General features: G+C 42.3%; 1 protein-coding gene across 5 annotated transcripts in view; it reads right to left on the minus strand.

The window, feature by feature from the left end:
- LOC132386034 (poly(rC)-binding protein 3-like) overlaps positions 1–15,896 on the minus strand; it is a 103,703-nt gene that overhangs the window by 69,922 nt on the left and 17,885 nt on the right. For 4 of the 5 annotated variants that reach the window (XM_059958320.1, XM_059958323.1, XM_059958319.1 and 1 more), the window contains 3 exons: positions 11,530–11,658; positions 1,625–1,702; positions 579–620 (listed from right to left, as the gene is read on the minus strand). In XM_059958320.1, the coding sequence (XP_059814303.1) occupies positions 579–620; positions 1,625–1,702; positions 11,530–11,658 (249 nt within the window). The remainder of the gene's footprint in view (positions 1–578; positions 621–1,624; positions 1,703–11,529; positions 11,659–15,896) is intronic. The other variant, XM_059958321.1, reaches the window with a different exon arrangement.

Raw genomic sequence — 15,896 nt, forward strand, 5'->3', positions numbered from 1 at the left:
CTCCAGGAAATAAAATCCAAAAATATTTATTTTTTTCTTAAATCATGTCCTCAAGTCCTACCACCATCCTCGTATATTTTCTTTCTAGTTTCAGGTTGTAGGCAGGAGAAAAGAACTGCACATAATACTAACATTGGTCCATTAGCATTTTATATATCACATAACGTAACATCAAACATAGATCAGTACAGCACAGTATGTTCTCCTCAGACCAGGATGTTGTGCCAGCCTTGAGAATAAATCTAACTCTTTCCTCATACAATGCTCTACATTCTTTTTTCATCCATCTGGACTCTTAAGTGTCCTTAATATGTCAGGTTTCTCCTCAGCCTCTTAACTCCAGAGAAAACAACCTAGTTTGTTCAACCTTTCCTTATAGTACCTTTCCTCTTTACATCCCAGAGAACCTCTTCTGCACCTTCTTCAAAGACTCTGTATCCTTCCTGCAATAGGACAACCAGAACTACATACAACCTAATCATAACTTTATAAAAGTCAAACTTTAAAACTGTGAAGGAATATTTCTGTAAAATTGTACAAAACTTTTGAGATTTGAATAAAACACGAAAAGAACTCACATCAGGATGTGGAATGGCAAACTGTCCCTGAATGGTATAAGCCTACAAATCAAAGAAGAAAAGAAATGTAAGTGGATCAACCACCATTTCCAATCCAACCCATGTCCCAAGGCCGAGGTTAAATGATCCGCACAAGCTGGCCAAGGGGGATCATAGAACACTACAGGCCCTACAGCCCATGATGTTGTGCTGGCCTTTTAACCTATTACAAGAACAATTTAACCAGTCCCTCCCACATGGCCCTTCATTTCTCTTTCGTCTATATACCTATCCAATTGTCTCTTAAAAATCAGTAATGCTTTTTAATGCTACCCCAATACCAGCACATCTGGCAGTGTACACAAGCACACACCACACTCTTGAGTAAAAAACCTACCTCTAACATCTCCCCATACATTTCTCCAAACAACTTACATGGATCTGGTGTTGCTGCCCTAGGAAAAATGAGCCTCATCATCTTGTAAACCTCTATCCAAGTCATTTCTCATTTTCCTACACTTCAAAGAGAGAAGCCCAGCTCACTCAACCTATTCTCTTAAGATATGCTGTCTAATCCAGACAGCACTCTGGTAAATCTTCTCAGTAGCCTCTTCTTAAGCTTCCTAAATGACGCAACCAGAACTGAGCACAATACTCCATGTTCTAACAAAGTGTTCTAACCTACTGATTCTAGAACTCAACCCCCTAACCAAAAAATGCCAATACAGCAGACATTTTCTTAAACACCCTATGAACTGTGTGATAACTTTGATGAATCTATGGATGTGAAACCGGGCTTTTTGTTCCTCCACACTCCTAAGAATTCTATCACTAACCATGTTCTCTGCTTTCAAGTTTGATTTTCCAAAGTTTATCATTTCGCACTTTTCCAAACTGAATTCCATCTACCATTTCTAACTTAGCTCTGTATCCCACCAATGATTCAATACAACTTACAACAACTTTCTACACTATCCTCAAAATAACCAACCTTTGGGAAAGGTAGAAAATGAATAACGAAGCAACAAGAACGATCGAGGCAACTGAGAAAGAGGCAGGGTCCTTACCTGCCCACCTGCAAAGATGACAGGAGCTGAGATGGGCTTAGGTCGGTATGGCACAGTAATACCCTTCGGTGGAGATTGCTAGAAGATAGATAGAGAGACAACAAGTTAGCAGAGCATTCTGAATGTAGCAGAGGCTCTGAGGGACCACACCCTCGCCCTCAGTATGCAAATCTGGGATGTGCTTACCGCAATATACAAAAGCATAATTAGGCTGTCAGTCCATCAGACTTGGTCCACAGTTTAATCATGGTCCATAAACCCTAAACACTATACTCTCAACAATCTGTTGTGAACATACACAAATTGCTAGAGGAACTCATAATGGGAGAAATAAACAAGTCAGCTTTTTTGGGAAACACCCTCCATCAGGACTAACAATAATCTGTCCATGGATGTTGTCTGTATTGCTGAGTTCTTTCAGCATTTTGTGTGTGTGTGTTTCTCTGTACTTTGAGTACCTACAGAATCTTAGTTGTTTAGAAGCTGTTCGAAAAAACCCTCTGGGTCGAAGAGACTAGATGAGTGGATGGGACCAATTATGTTTCAAATCCTGACTCAGGGCTTTGAACCAAGATGTCAATAATTCCTCCTCCCCATCCACCGCCAGATGCCTCTTGACCTACACAATTCCCCCCCGCAGCTTGTTTGTCACTCCAGATTTCTTGTATCTCCCAAGAACCTGCCCATTTTTACTTGAAATCCAGGACTCTCCCACTGATGAAGACATCCACTTCAAATACACTCTACCTTTCAGTATCCAAATTTCAGAGGTACTCGTTCCCTCATCCCTCAAAAGCATAAAAGCATTAAATGGTCTTCACATGCCAAGTGGTTTTGTTCCTAGCTAGCTCTTGTGAACCTGCAGTGAACCCCTTTCAGAGATAACATACTTCTTCAGGCACAGGTAATGGAAGTGTCCCTTATATTCCAAAATGCACCTCAATGTGATGTTACTATCACCTAGCAGGGCTGAAACACAGGCTCTTGGACACACTAATTCCATTCCTAATTACACTAAATTTCATCGACTGCCTCTAGATTATATCCCTCATCAATCAATCATTGGGACCATTTACAACAAATGACTAACCCACTAATGTCACATTAGGTTGGGTGATCCAAAGAAAATGGAGTACTTTAGCAGGGGAACTAAAGCGCTGAAGAATTAGTAATATCTAGCAGAGATTCCGTTCTCCATCTGGAGAAAACAATGATTAAAGTAGCAGTTACAAAAACACTCTTTACTCTCAGTAGGACAGCAATGAAACAACCCCCTAAGCCCACCCTATCCATACTGACCTTATTCTGCACTTATACCATTTGCTTCCATTGGGCAGTAACCTTCCCTCAAATCCATTGAATGTACCCAATTCCATCTGGCACCCCCAGTCTTCTGGCAGCACCTTCCAGATATCACACCATCTTCCTGTTATCTGCAGGGTGTTTCATATACCAGTGTGCAATAAACATCTCTGACACACATTCTTCCAATCATCTTAAACTTATGTCCCTCACCTTAGCCATTTAAGCCCAGGGACAAAGTCTCTGGCTATCTACTTGATCTATGCTGATGATCATTTTGTACACAACTATCAAGTCATCTCTCATCTGCGTTTGCTCTGTCTCATCTTAAGACACGATCTCTAGTGCAAATAGCATCCTGGTAAATCTCCTCTGTACCCTTTCTATAACAAATCAACCAGAAATTAACATAATATTACAAGTGTGACCTAACCAAGTTTAGAGCTGCAACATTATCTCACAACTTTTCAATTCAATCCATAATTAATGACAGTGGTCTACATTCCCCCCAGGCGGACGTGGAGTGTGCTGTGAATACACTGTATGCCAACATCAGTGAACTTGAGACCAGGTATCCGGAGGCTTTGCTCATTACTGCCGGGGACTTTAACCGGGTCAACCTCAGAAAAGTGCTGCCAAAGTTATACCAACATGTCTCCTGCTCCACTAGAAACCCAAATATACTTGACCACTGCTACACAGCAGTCAAAGATGCCTACCGTTCTGTCCAATGACCTCACTTTGGAAAATCAGACCATCAGGCCGTACTCCTCATCCCGACTTACAAACAGAAACTGAAGCGGGAGGTCATGGTGTCAAAAGTGGTGTCGCGTTGGACAGAGGAAACGGATGAGGTTCTCTGTGACTGCTTTGAATCGGTGGACTGGTTAGTATTCAAGGACTTGGCAGCTAACCTCGATGAGTATGCCTCAGCTGTCACAGACTTTATCTGGAAATGTACAGAGGACTGTGTGTCTCGCAAGACGATCCGGGTATTCCCTAACCGGGAGCCTTGGATGAATTATGAGGTCCAGTCCCTTTTGAAGGCTAGAGCTACAGCTTTTAGGTCCAGAGATACCAGTCACTACATGGAATCCAGGCGTGAACTCTGGAAAGCCATTAAGGGCACCCAGAGGCATTATCGAGCCAAGTTGGAAGCCCAGGCTAACCAGAGGGATGCTGGTAGACTATGGCGGGGTCTAAATGAGATCACTGGGCACAAAGAAAAGGCTGGGAATATCAATAACTGTAGTGCTTCTCTTCCTGACAAACTTAACGTATTCTACACAAGATTCTAACAGAAGAGGAGTGTCCCGCCCCCTCTGGATGAACTGGACCTGGTGGCATCGAGATTCATCGTCACCGAGGAAGACATTAGAAGAGCCTTCCTGAAGATAAATCCAAGGAAGGTGACGGGCCCAGATGGCGTCCCAGGACGGGTTCTCTGGGCCTGTGCAAGCGAGCTAGCTGGAGTGTTTGCTGACATCTTCAACTGCTCCCTGCTTCAGTCTAAGATCCCCTTGTGTTTTAAGAAGGCAATGATAATCCTGGTGCCGAAGAAAAGCAAGGTGGCATGACTGAAGGACTATCGACCTGTGGCTCTGACACCAATTGCAATGAAGTGTCTCGACAATTGGTTATGGAACACATCAACCATAACCTACCAGTCAATCTCGACACTTTGCAATTTGCCTACCAGAGCAACAGGTCAACGGCAGATGCCATCTCTCTCTGGCACTACATTCCTCCTTAGAACACCTGGAGAATAAAGACGCATATGTAAGGCTCCTTTTCATCGGCTACAGCTCTGCCTTTAATACCATCATTCCAAATAAACTGATTCCTAAGCTCTGGAACCTGGGTCTTTGCACTCAGATCTGCAGCTGGATCTTCAACTTCCTCACAGACAGGACCCAGGCTGTAAAAATAGGGGACAAGTTCTCCTCTACAATCACTCTGAGCACTGGTGCCCCACAAGGCTGTGTACTCAGCCCCCTGCTGTACTCATTGTACACCCATGATTGTGTAGCCAAGTTTCCATCAAACTCAATATATAAGTTTGCTGATGACACCACAATTGTAGGCCGTATCTTGGGTAATGATGAGTCTGAGTACAGAGAGGAAATTAAAAACCTGGTGGCATGGTGCGAAGACAATAACCTATCCCTCAATGTCAGCCAAGACGAAGGAATTGGTTGTTGACTTCAGAAGGAGTAGCCGACCGCAGGACCCCATCTACATCGGTGGTGTGCAGGTGGAACAGGTCAAAAGCTTTAAGTTCCTCAGGGTGAATATCACAAATGACCTGACTTGGTCTAACCAAGCAGAGTCCACTGCCAAGAAGGCTCACCAGCACCTTTACTTCCTGAGAAAGCTGAGGAAATTTGGCCTGTCTCCTAAAACCCTCACTAATTTTTATAGATGCACCGTAGAAAGCATTCTTCTAGGGTGCATCACAACCTGGTATGGGTTGTCCTGTCCAAGACTGGAAGAAGCTGCAGAAGATCGTGAACTAGCCCAGCACATCACACAAACCAATCTTCCATCCTTGGACTCACTTTACACTGCACACTGTCGGAGCAGTGCTGCCAGGATAATCAAGGACACAACCCACCCAGCCAACACACTTTTTGTCCCTTTTCCCTCCGGGAGAAAGTTCAGGAGCATGAAGATTCGTACAGCCAGATTTGGGAACAGCTTCTTTCCAACTGTGATAAGACTGTTGAACGGATCCTGACCCGGATCTGGGCCGTACCTTCCAAATATCAGGACCTGACTTGCATTACTGTACTTTCCCTTCTCTGTTTTCTAATTATGATTTATAATTCAAATTTTTATTATATTTACTTTGATTTGTACTTTAGGGAGCGCGAAGCGCAGAAACAAATATCACTGTGATGATTGTATGCTCTAGTTTCAATTGTTTGGTGACAATTAAGTGAAGTAAAGCTAATCTCTAACTGTGCTACAAGATCATCACCCTTTTCTGTAATACTTTCAATATAACATTTTCTGCCTTGCATTCATCACCCTTTTAAATTTTCCACCCACAATACCAGAATTCTTAATCCTTTCTATGCTTTTTGTCTTTATATTTATTCTGGAGACCTTCATAAACTTTTCTACACTGTACTTCCTTTCTAATTTATTCTCACTTATCCCGACTGTTGAACCAACTATTTAGTTTAAAGCGTCAATCTAACTACATCCTGCATCCACTTCTATACAAATTGACTATTCCTCCACCCTATCACTCTGATTCCCATCTCCTTACCAAATTAATTTAAACCATCCCCAACTGACCCACAACTGTGCAGCAATATACAGCTAGAACCACATCATGAAGTTCACCGATGACACAACCATGGTGGGTCTCATCTACAAGAACAATGAGTCAGCATACAGAAGGGAGGTACAGCGGCTAATGGACTGATACAGGGTCAACAACCTGTCTCTGAATGTGAACAAAAGAGATGGCGTTGACTTCAGGAGAGCACAGAGCAACCACTCTCCTCTGAACATCAACGTCTCCTCTGTAGAGATCGTAAAGAGCATCAAATTTCTTGGTGTTCACCTGGTCCCTCAACAGCAGCTCCATAGCCAGGAAAGCCCAGCAACATCTCTACATTCTTCAAAGGCTGAGGAAAGTCCATCTCCCACTCCCCTCATCCTCATCACATTCTACAGGGGTTGTACTGAGAGCATCCTGAACAGCTGCATCACTGCCTGGTTCGAAAATTGCACCATCTCGGATCGCAAGATCCTGCAGTGGATAGTGAGGTCAGCTGAGAAGATCATCAGGGTCTCTCTTTCCGCTATTATGGATATTTACATCACATGCTGCACCCGCAAAGTTAACAACATTATGAAGGACCCCAGGCACCTCTCATACAAACTCTTCTCCATCCTGCCATCTGGGAAAAGGTACCGAAGCATTTGGGCTCTCACGACCAGACTGTGTAACAGTTTCTTCCCCCAAGCTATCAGACTCCTCAATACTCAAGAGTCCAGTCTGACACCAACTGTCAGAAGCACAAGCGCGTGCACACTCACACACAACTGAACACCATTCTACTCACTTTGCAATTTTTTGCTCATTTATTTCTCAATTCCTGCTAAAACATTGTTTGAATTTACATTTATATCATTTATTATCATATTGTAAGTTGCCCTTTACCGTGTCTATTGACTTGTTTATTAATTATTGTACAGTCTGGCACTTTTCTGTTCACTTTATGTAGTCCCGTGTAGAGCTTAAGTCTAATGTAGCTTTGTGCTGTTTCATGTTGAACCATGGCCCTGGAAGAACATTGTCTCGTTTTCACTATGTACTGTACCAGCAGTTATGGTTGAAATGACAATAAAAGCAACCTGATGTGACAACTCTAACAAATCCCTGCCTTAAGAATTTTGGTCTCCCTTGGGTTTAGGTATAGCCTCTTTTTTTTTTAAACAGATCGTATCTTCCCCAAAAGACCCCAATGTTTCAGAAATCTGAAGCCCTGTCCTCTGCATCAATCTCAGTTAATTCACGGTTAACTGCCAAATCATCCAATTCTTACCCTTACTATCCTATTGATATGTGGCAAAGGCTGCAATGTAGAGATTAGTTATAGGAATGGCACAGAAACAAACCCTCAGCCTATCTAGTCAATACCAACCATTTACACTGCCAACTACTACTGACTTGCACTGGGACCACAGCCCTCCATCCAAGTACCTATCCAAATTTCTTTTATATATTGAAATAGCGCTTGCATGCTCCACTTATGCTGGCAGATCATTCCGCACTCTCCGACCCTCTGAGTGTAGACATTTTCCCTTCAACTTTTCAATTTTCACCCTTAACTCATGACGTCTAGTTGAAGACCCACTCAACGGAAAGGACCTGTTTGAATTTACCCCATCTATACCCCTCATAATTTTACGTGCCTTTATCAAATCTCCTCTTAATCTTCTACATTCTTTTTTTTTAAACTTTATTTATTTGGGATGTGACATAAAGATAAATATTGTTTTAAAAGCAGCTCAACAATCAGCAGACAGTGAAGCACACCTACAAAGAATAACATCTCCAACTTAAAATATTTGCTCAAATGAATAGCCTTGTTAATTAGTTTAGGCCAGGATAGGCTACTTTTATACTAGGTGGAACAAAGTGAACATTTCCATGACAGGACAACAGATCCAATCAAGAATAGATTAATAAATCCTTCTAATGTTTTTGTGAATTACAATCTTAAATGGGAGTCATATGGATATTAAGTTTACAAATACAAGAGGCTGAGGAATCATCCTCACAGGAAGATTTATCCCAGACTTGTAATACTTGGTAGCAAGTTTTAATCAGTACAAAGAAACTTGTGACAAAACTGCTTGGCCATACTGTCCATTTTAATAGTGTAATACCAAGGATTCCATCTCAATCAAAACTCAACGTTAGTTAGCATGACAAATTGATTTGCTTTTTTATGAGATCCATTCATTCAATGAAGACTGTCGTTAGGCTACCAGTGCTGAAGCAGTAGAGGATTCATACTTCCAGTTGGGTGGAAGCACCCTCTTGTACTTGTAATACTGGGCCATTCTGTGGGTTCTGCTCTCAATAAGAATCAAGCAGAACTTGGCATCTTTATCCTTTCTGTTCCTCTCCAAATGCTTGCGCACAGCAAGCAGTTTTGATCAAGTGATACAAGGAAGAGGCCTTGGTGAACAGGATTAAGGAAAACTCCAAAGTATGTGAAGTATGTGAAGTATGTGAAGAGCAAGAGGGGATGTGAGAGAACAGGTCCTATCAAGTGTGACAATGGAAAAGTGTGTATGGAACTGGAGGAGATGGCAGATACTTAATGAATACATTGCTTCAGTCTTCACTACATAAAAGGATCTTGGTGATTATGGGGATGACTTACAGCGAAATGAAAAGCTTGAGCATATAGACATTAAGAAAGAGGGTGTGCTGGAGCTTTCAAAAATCAACAAGTTGGGTATGTCTCTAGGACCAGACGAGATGTACCCCAGGCTACAGTGGGAGGCAAGAGAGGAGATTGCTAAGCTTCTGACAATCATTTTGCATCATTATTAGGGATTGGAGAGGTTCGAGAGGATTGAAGGGTTGCCGATATTGTTACCTTATTGAAGAAAGGAAATAGAGATAGCCCAGGAAATTACAGACCACTGACTCTTACATCAGTGGTCAGTAAGTTGATGGTAAAGATCCTGAGAGGCAAACTATGATTAGGAATAGTCAGCATGGCTTTGTCAAGGGCAGGTCTTGCCTTACAAGCCTGACTGAATTTTTGAGGATTTGACTAAACACATTGATGAAGGAAGAGCAGTAAATGTAGTGTACATGGATTTCAGCAAGGCATTTGATAAGCTACCCCATGCAAGGCTTATTGAGAAAGTTAGGAGGCATGGGATCCATGGGGACTTTGCTCTGTAGATCCAGAATTGGCTTAGCCACTGAAGACAAAGAGTGGTTATATTCTGCATGGAGGCCGGTGCCCAGTGGTGTGCCTCAGGGATCTGTTCTGGGACCCCTTCTCTTCGTTATTTTAATTAATGATCAGGATAAAGAAGTGAGGAATGGGTTAGTAAATTTGCTGATGATACAAAGGTTGGAGGTGCTGTGGATAGTGTGGAAGGCTGTCAGAGGTTACAGCAGGAAATTGATAGGTTGCATAACTGGACTGAGAAGTTGCAAATGGAGTTCAACTCAGATAAGTGTGAGGTGGTTCATTTTGGTAGGTCAAATATGATGGCAGAATATAATATTAATGGTGAGACTCTTGGCGGTGTGGAAGATCAGAGGGATCTTGGGGTCCGAGTCCATAGGGCACTCAAAGCTGCTGCGCAGGTTGACTCTATGGCTAAAAGGTGTATGGTGTATTGGCCTTCATCGAACTTGGAATTGAATTTAGGAGCTAAGAGGTAATGTTGCAGCTATATAGGACCCTGGTCTAACCCCACTTAGAGAACTGTTCAGTTCTGGTCGCCTCACTACAGGAAGGATGTGGAAACCATAGAAAGGGTGCAGAGGAGATTTACAAGGATGTTGCCTGGATTGGGGTGCATGCCTTATGAGAGTAGGTTGAGTGAACTCGGCCTTTTCTGTTTGGAATGATGGAGGATGAGAGGTGACCTGATAGAGGTGTATAAGATGATGAGACACACTGATCATGTGCATTGTCAGAGGCTTTTTCCCAGGGCTGAAATACAAGAGACACAGGTTTAAGGTGCTGAGGAGTAGGTACAGAGGAGATGTCAGGGTTAAGTTTTTTACTCAGAGAGTGGTGAGTGTGTGGAATGGGCTGCCGGCAACAGTGGTGGAGGCAGATACAATAGGGTCTTTTAACAGACATTTAGATAGGTACATGGAGCTTAGAAAAATAGAGGGCTATGGGTGATCCTAGTAATTTCTAGGGTAGGGACATGTTCAGCACAACTTTGTGGGCTGAAGGGCCTGTATTGTGCTGTAGTTTCTCTATGTTTCTATACTTAAAAAGGCAGATAGTTGATGAGGGCATGAACAGGTCTGATCAGTCTTTCTTGCATCCTTGACGTGATAGTCATTCTGTTTGTATCTCTGCCAATAGCTCCAAAACACTGGGTCATAAGATGCAGAGGTTTGTACACTGAGCTGATTCCATTACAGCCATAACCCTCTCCACCATCTTCAACAGGCAGTGTTTCGAGAAGGCTTCATCCATCATTAAGAATGAAGTCAATATCTATGACTTCCCCTCTTCTCATCATTATCATTAGTGAATAGAAATAGGATCCTGAAAATCTACAATGTGTTAGGAACAGCTTCTTCTCTTTCATAATCAGATTTCTGAACAATCCATAAACCCATAAATATACCTCACTAACAAGTCTGCAGATACTGAAAATCCAAGCCACACACACAAAATGATGGAGGGACTCAGCAGATGGGTTTTGGCCCGAAACGTCTTTTTAGCACAAATACTGCCTGGCTTGCTGAATACACGCTCTATTCCTCTTCTGCAGCATTTAACTTCTACAGTATTTATCCTTATTATCCCTGACCATCTGTATCCTGTTACAAATAACGGAACAAAGCCAATGCCAAATGAACAAACCATTTACAATTCAAATACTGCTCTGTACATTACCAATGTGAAGATTTCAAAATGTATTATTCATTGGCATTTGACTTCATAAACATCTACCTGGTGCCAAGCACTTTAGACTTCTGTGAAAAAAATTCAGATTGTACAAAATCATTCCCTGGTTCATTTGATAGTAACAATAATCATTATGTATTATTCTAATCATGACTGGAAGATAATATTATTTTAGGGTGGCTCCTAATTTAATGCCATAACATTTTTTCTGAGGCTCATATGCAATAGGTACACCAGCTAATTATAAGTTTACAGTACATTTTGCAGCCTTACTTCAGCCGCAAACAAATTTTATAATTTATGCCAGCGATGATTCTCATTACAGGATTAAACCTGAGGTCCCTGACAGAGAACAGCTCTAATTATCTAGGCGACAAGGCAGGCACCCTGTCCCAACCTAGAAGATTCCAATTCCTTCTAGTCATCACTGTTCTCTCAATAATCCTCACCTACCTCCAGGATCACCACACAGATCTGTTTGGCACACTCAATGATGGATGGTGGAGTCCCAGCAATTGTGATAGCTCTTTCAGTTGAGTTGGGTAGCATATCGCCAGCCACCTGGACCTGGGCTCCGGTTGACTGGAGAGACAGAGTGGGGTGTTACAGGAAATGGAGCAAAACCACAAAAAAAGACCTTTCAGACACTGAAGACTTGCAAACTTGATAATGAACTATTAAACCTCTGTACACAGAACAAGGCAGCACAGCAAAAGGCCATGTCAAACACTGATAAAATAAACCTATTCAAGTATAGCACAGATACCAACCCTTTGGTTTCACATTGTTTGAACCAGTAACTAGAGTGATCACTAATGCCTGCACAATGTCAATAAACCTCCATTCATGTGTCATCTCCTAAATTTGTGTGTGTGTGTGGAAAGTTTGAACAGTACCTTAGGGTGGAGCTCTGAGAACTGGCGAAACTCAGTCCTGGCTAAAGGCACAGAGGCAACGAAATGACGGTCGGGAAAAGGGAAGTTAGGTCACTAACTCTAGCTGTAGGGGCACCCAAAGCACCCCTTTCTGTTTCCAACGATTAGGATGGGGGTGTGTAATTGGTCCTAAGAACAGTCCCTAAGAACAGACTTTTAAACATCCTAAACCAATAGGTTGTTATATCTCCTGCTTGCTGTGAAAAAGGGGACACCTCTCCCTTATTAGAGAGAAAACATATGATTTGTTGAATGCCAGATGAATTGTGATAGTCTTTGGGCTGCAAGGTCTGTGTCTTTGTTATCACCTAGCTCACGCCTTGTGCTCGGTAATGTAGTATTGATGTGACTCGGACATGGCTGTAGATTGAACAATCACATTTATTCAACAGACCTCCACTTTCTTAACCCCCGTCCTGACATCATATGCACTCTGACCTACGAACTCACACAGTACATTACATCCCCCTTCTCAAGACTTTTTTACAACCCTGTGAATTACCAAAACAATGCCTTTCTTACATTGCAACAGCCATTACATAAACTAAAATAAACATCTTAACTTCTTATACTGTATTCTACATTGTATCTTACAATACTAACAGCAATATATTTTCTTTTACTAACATCGACTAATAAACCTTTTATTTCACACCTTGGGACTTATATCATGTGTGACTTTGCCTCAATAGGTGCAGAAGTAGATCATTTGGCCCTTCGAGCCTGCACCACCATTCTGAGATCAAACTGTATGAGACGGTAGGTAGATCTAGTCTCTGTATCCAGCTGGAAGTTTGTCTTGTCTCCCAGACCGTGTGCGATACAACTGTGACTGTGCTTGTCCTTCATCAGTGTTAGTCTCTCAAGTGACCTCTGGGTCTTTGTGGTCTGCATTCCCACCTCTGTCAGTCTGCGCCGAACCTTCACCTTCGTTGTGCAGTGGGATTTCGTCATGCCCCTCACTCTTGGAGTCATTTGTTTCCATGTCTGTATCCGTGGAAATGTCCTGTGTATCTGTACGTGGAAACTCCCTCTCGCCTGTCTTCAGCAGATGCTTCCTGATCCTCCTGTAGACTCTTCCATCCACCGTGCAAACTATGAAGGATCTTGGTTGCTGATGCTTGTTCACAACCACAGCTGGCTGCCAAGCGTCTCCTCTCTGTATTCTGACATTTTCACCCGTATGCAGATCTGGCAACTGTCTTGTATGTCTGTCATAGTAGCCCTTTTGCTTTATTTGCTTGTACTTTAGCTTGTCATGTACTTGAGCATTACTTTCAGGAGTTAGTAGAGTTGTGGATGCTGGCAGCTTGGACTTCAGACGACATCCCATCAACAGCTGCGCAGGAGAGAACCCCACACCCTCAATCGGTGTGTTGCGGTATTCAAGCAGAGCAATGTTGCTGCTTTGTGCCTCTTGAGCATGTTCTTCACAGTTTGTACAGTTCTCTGGGCTTGTCCATTAGACTGAGCATGCCCAGGACTGGAAGTAACATGTTGAAATTCCCAGCTTTCTGAAAACTCTCTAAACTCACCACTGGCATATTGTGGACCATTGTCACTGACGACAATATCTGGAATACCATGTCTTGCAAATGTCGACTTCATTGCGGTAATGACACCTTGACTTGACGTGTCACTTGGTGATCTCTGGATATTTTGAATAGTAGTCCACACAAAGCAGATATTCTGCACTATTGTAGTGAAAGAGATCTGTGCCAAGCTTCTCCCATGGTCTTCCTGGTAGTGGATGGGGAAGCAAAGGCTCCCTTGGATTGCTGTTTTTGTTTTCATTACAGTCAGCACACTGAGACACAATGTCCTCTATCTGAGTTGACATACCTGGCCAACAGAGAATGTCCCTTGCTCTTTCTTTACATTTCAACATCCCAGGTGTGACTCATGAGTTCTGTTCAGCATTTCCTGTCTCATTTGGTTTGGTACGATGAGTTTTGCGGTTTTGAACATTAGTCCTGATGCATAGCTGATTTCCTCTTTAAATGTCCAGTATTTCTATATTTCTTTTGGAACATCTTTTCTTTCTGTTGGCCATCCATTCATTGCAATGTCTTTTAGCATTTGCATTTCAGGATCATCTTCAGTCGCTTTCCTGAACATGTTCAACTTCTCCTCAGAGATGGGTAGCTGAGGCGTAACCCAGCTGACCTCCAGGTCTCTTCCTAGCAACTTTTCCTTTTGCTCTTTGAGTTAAGCACGACTCAAAGCATCAGCGATGTACAGTTCTTTTCCTGGCTTATAGGTGACTGTGAGAGTGTACCTCTGTAGCCTGAGAAGCATCCTTTGCAGCCTCATAAGAGCTTGGTGAAGTGGCTTTTTGAAGATGCTCTCAAGTGGTTTGTGATCACTCTCAACCTGGATTTCTTTGCCATATACATACTAGTGGAACTTCTCACACCCATAAGCTATGGCAAGTAATTCCTTCTCGATTTGAGTATATCGGCGTTGACAGGGAGTGGGGGGATTGTTGCCTGCTGCTGCTTATGAGTGGGAAGGGGAAGCTGGGGGGGGACTTTGGGGTTCTCACGTGTAAATGTCGATCATTCTTTGGGGCACTTCTCTGTTTTTGTGAACGTTTTGCGATAAAAAAGCATTTCAGTATGTATATTGTAAACATTTCTGACATTAAATTGGAATTTTGAACATTTGTATCTATGCCTCTCATAAATCATTAGGTCTCCCCTCAACCTCCACTGCTCCAGAGAAAGTTTATCTAATCCCTCCTTTTAAACTCATGTTCTCTAATCCAGGCAGCATCCTTATTAAAACTTGCAACTCTTGTCAAAGCCCCCACAATGTCCTGTAAACAGAACAGAATGTAGTTCTCCAGATGATGCCTACAGTTTTGTAAAGCTGTAATGTGACTTCCTTACTTTTATATTCAACATCCCAGGAGTTGAAGGCAATCCTATCTACTTGTGTTAGTAATCAGTTGGAGAAACTCAGTGATTTGGGGTTTAGATCTGAAACAATAATAATTCCTTCCCTAGCCCACATGCCACTTAACCTGCTGAGTCCCACCAGTGGGCTTTTTGTTGTTTTAGCACCTGTAGTCGTGCCTTTCTGCTTGTGTTGCTACTTATGGGCTTTCTAACGGATGAGTTCCGATTTTGTTTACTTTTTGCGCTGATATGTTGATTTGTAGTTTTTTTCAGTCTTCCATTATAAATGTGAAACATATTTTACACAGTTGTTTAATCCATGCGCTGTGAAGTTGCTGCATATAAGCATTTCACATTAGGCCCAATGATGTTAAACTCTACCTTAGTGTATATGTTTCTGTGAGACCTACCTAAAAATGACTTATTCTTATGTTTGACCTCAGACTTATCTTCATCTGCCATATCTTTGTCCCAATTTTCAACTCATCAATAAGGATAAGATCAGAAGCAGGAAAACTGTTTCCACTGGCAGATGAGACTAGAACTAAGGGATATAGTGTCCAGAACTGGGAGAAAAAATTTAGGAAAGTCTTTCCTCATTCTCTTGTCTCCATCTTTGGAGCCAAACTCTTAACATCATATTTTATAACCTACCCATCCCCAGAACTATGCTACTATACCATTTCCCACCCTGTCTACTGTAAAAATATCATTCCATTTTCCAGTTCTTGCATCCCCTCTGTATGTTCCCAGGTTGAGAATTTCTTGTCTAGGACATCAAAGATGCACCTTAACAGTGTTCCTCTTGACCTCACATCATTTTCAGGAATTTCCATTAGTTTCAACATGACTCAACCATTAAATACACCTCTACCTCTCCCTGCTTTCCACAGGTTCACTCTCGATTCCTTTCTTCATTCGTTTTGCCTTTTCCATTTATCAACCCCAAGCTTCTTACTTGATTTCCCCTCTTCCACCCACGTGG

The sequence above is a fragment of the Hypanus sabinus genome (genome assembly GCF_030144855.1).
Source record: "Hypanus sabinus isolate sHypSab1 chromosome Y unlocalized genomic scaffold, sHypSab1.hap1 SUPER_Y_unloc_8, whole genome shotgun sequence".
NCBI classification, from domain to species: Eukaryota; Metazoa; Chordata; class Chondrichthyes; order Myliobatiformes; family Dasyatidae; genus Hypanus; species Hypanus sabinus.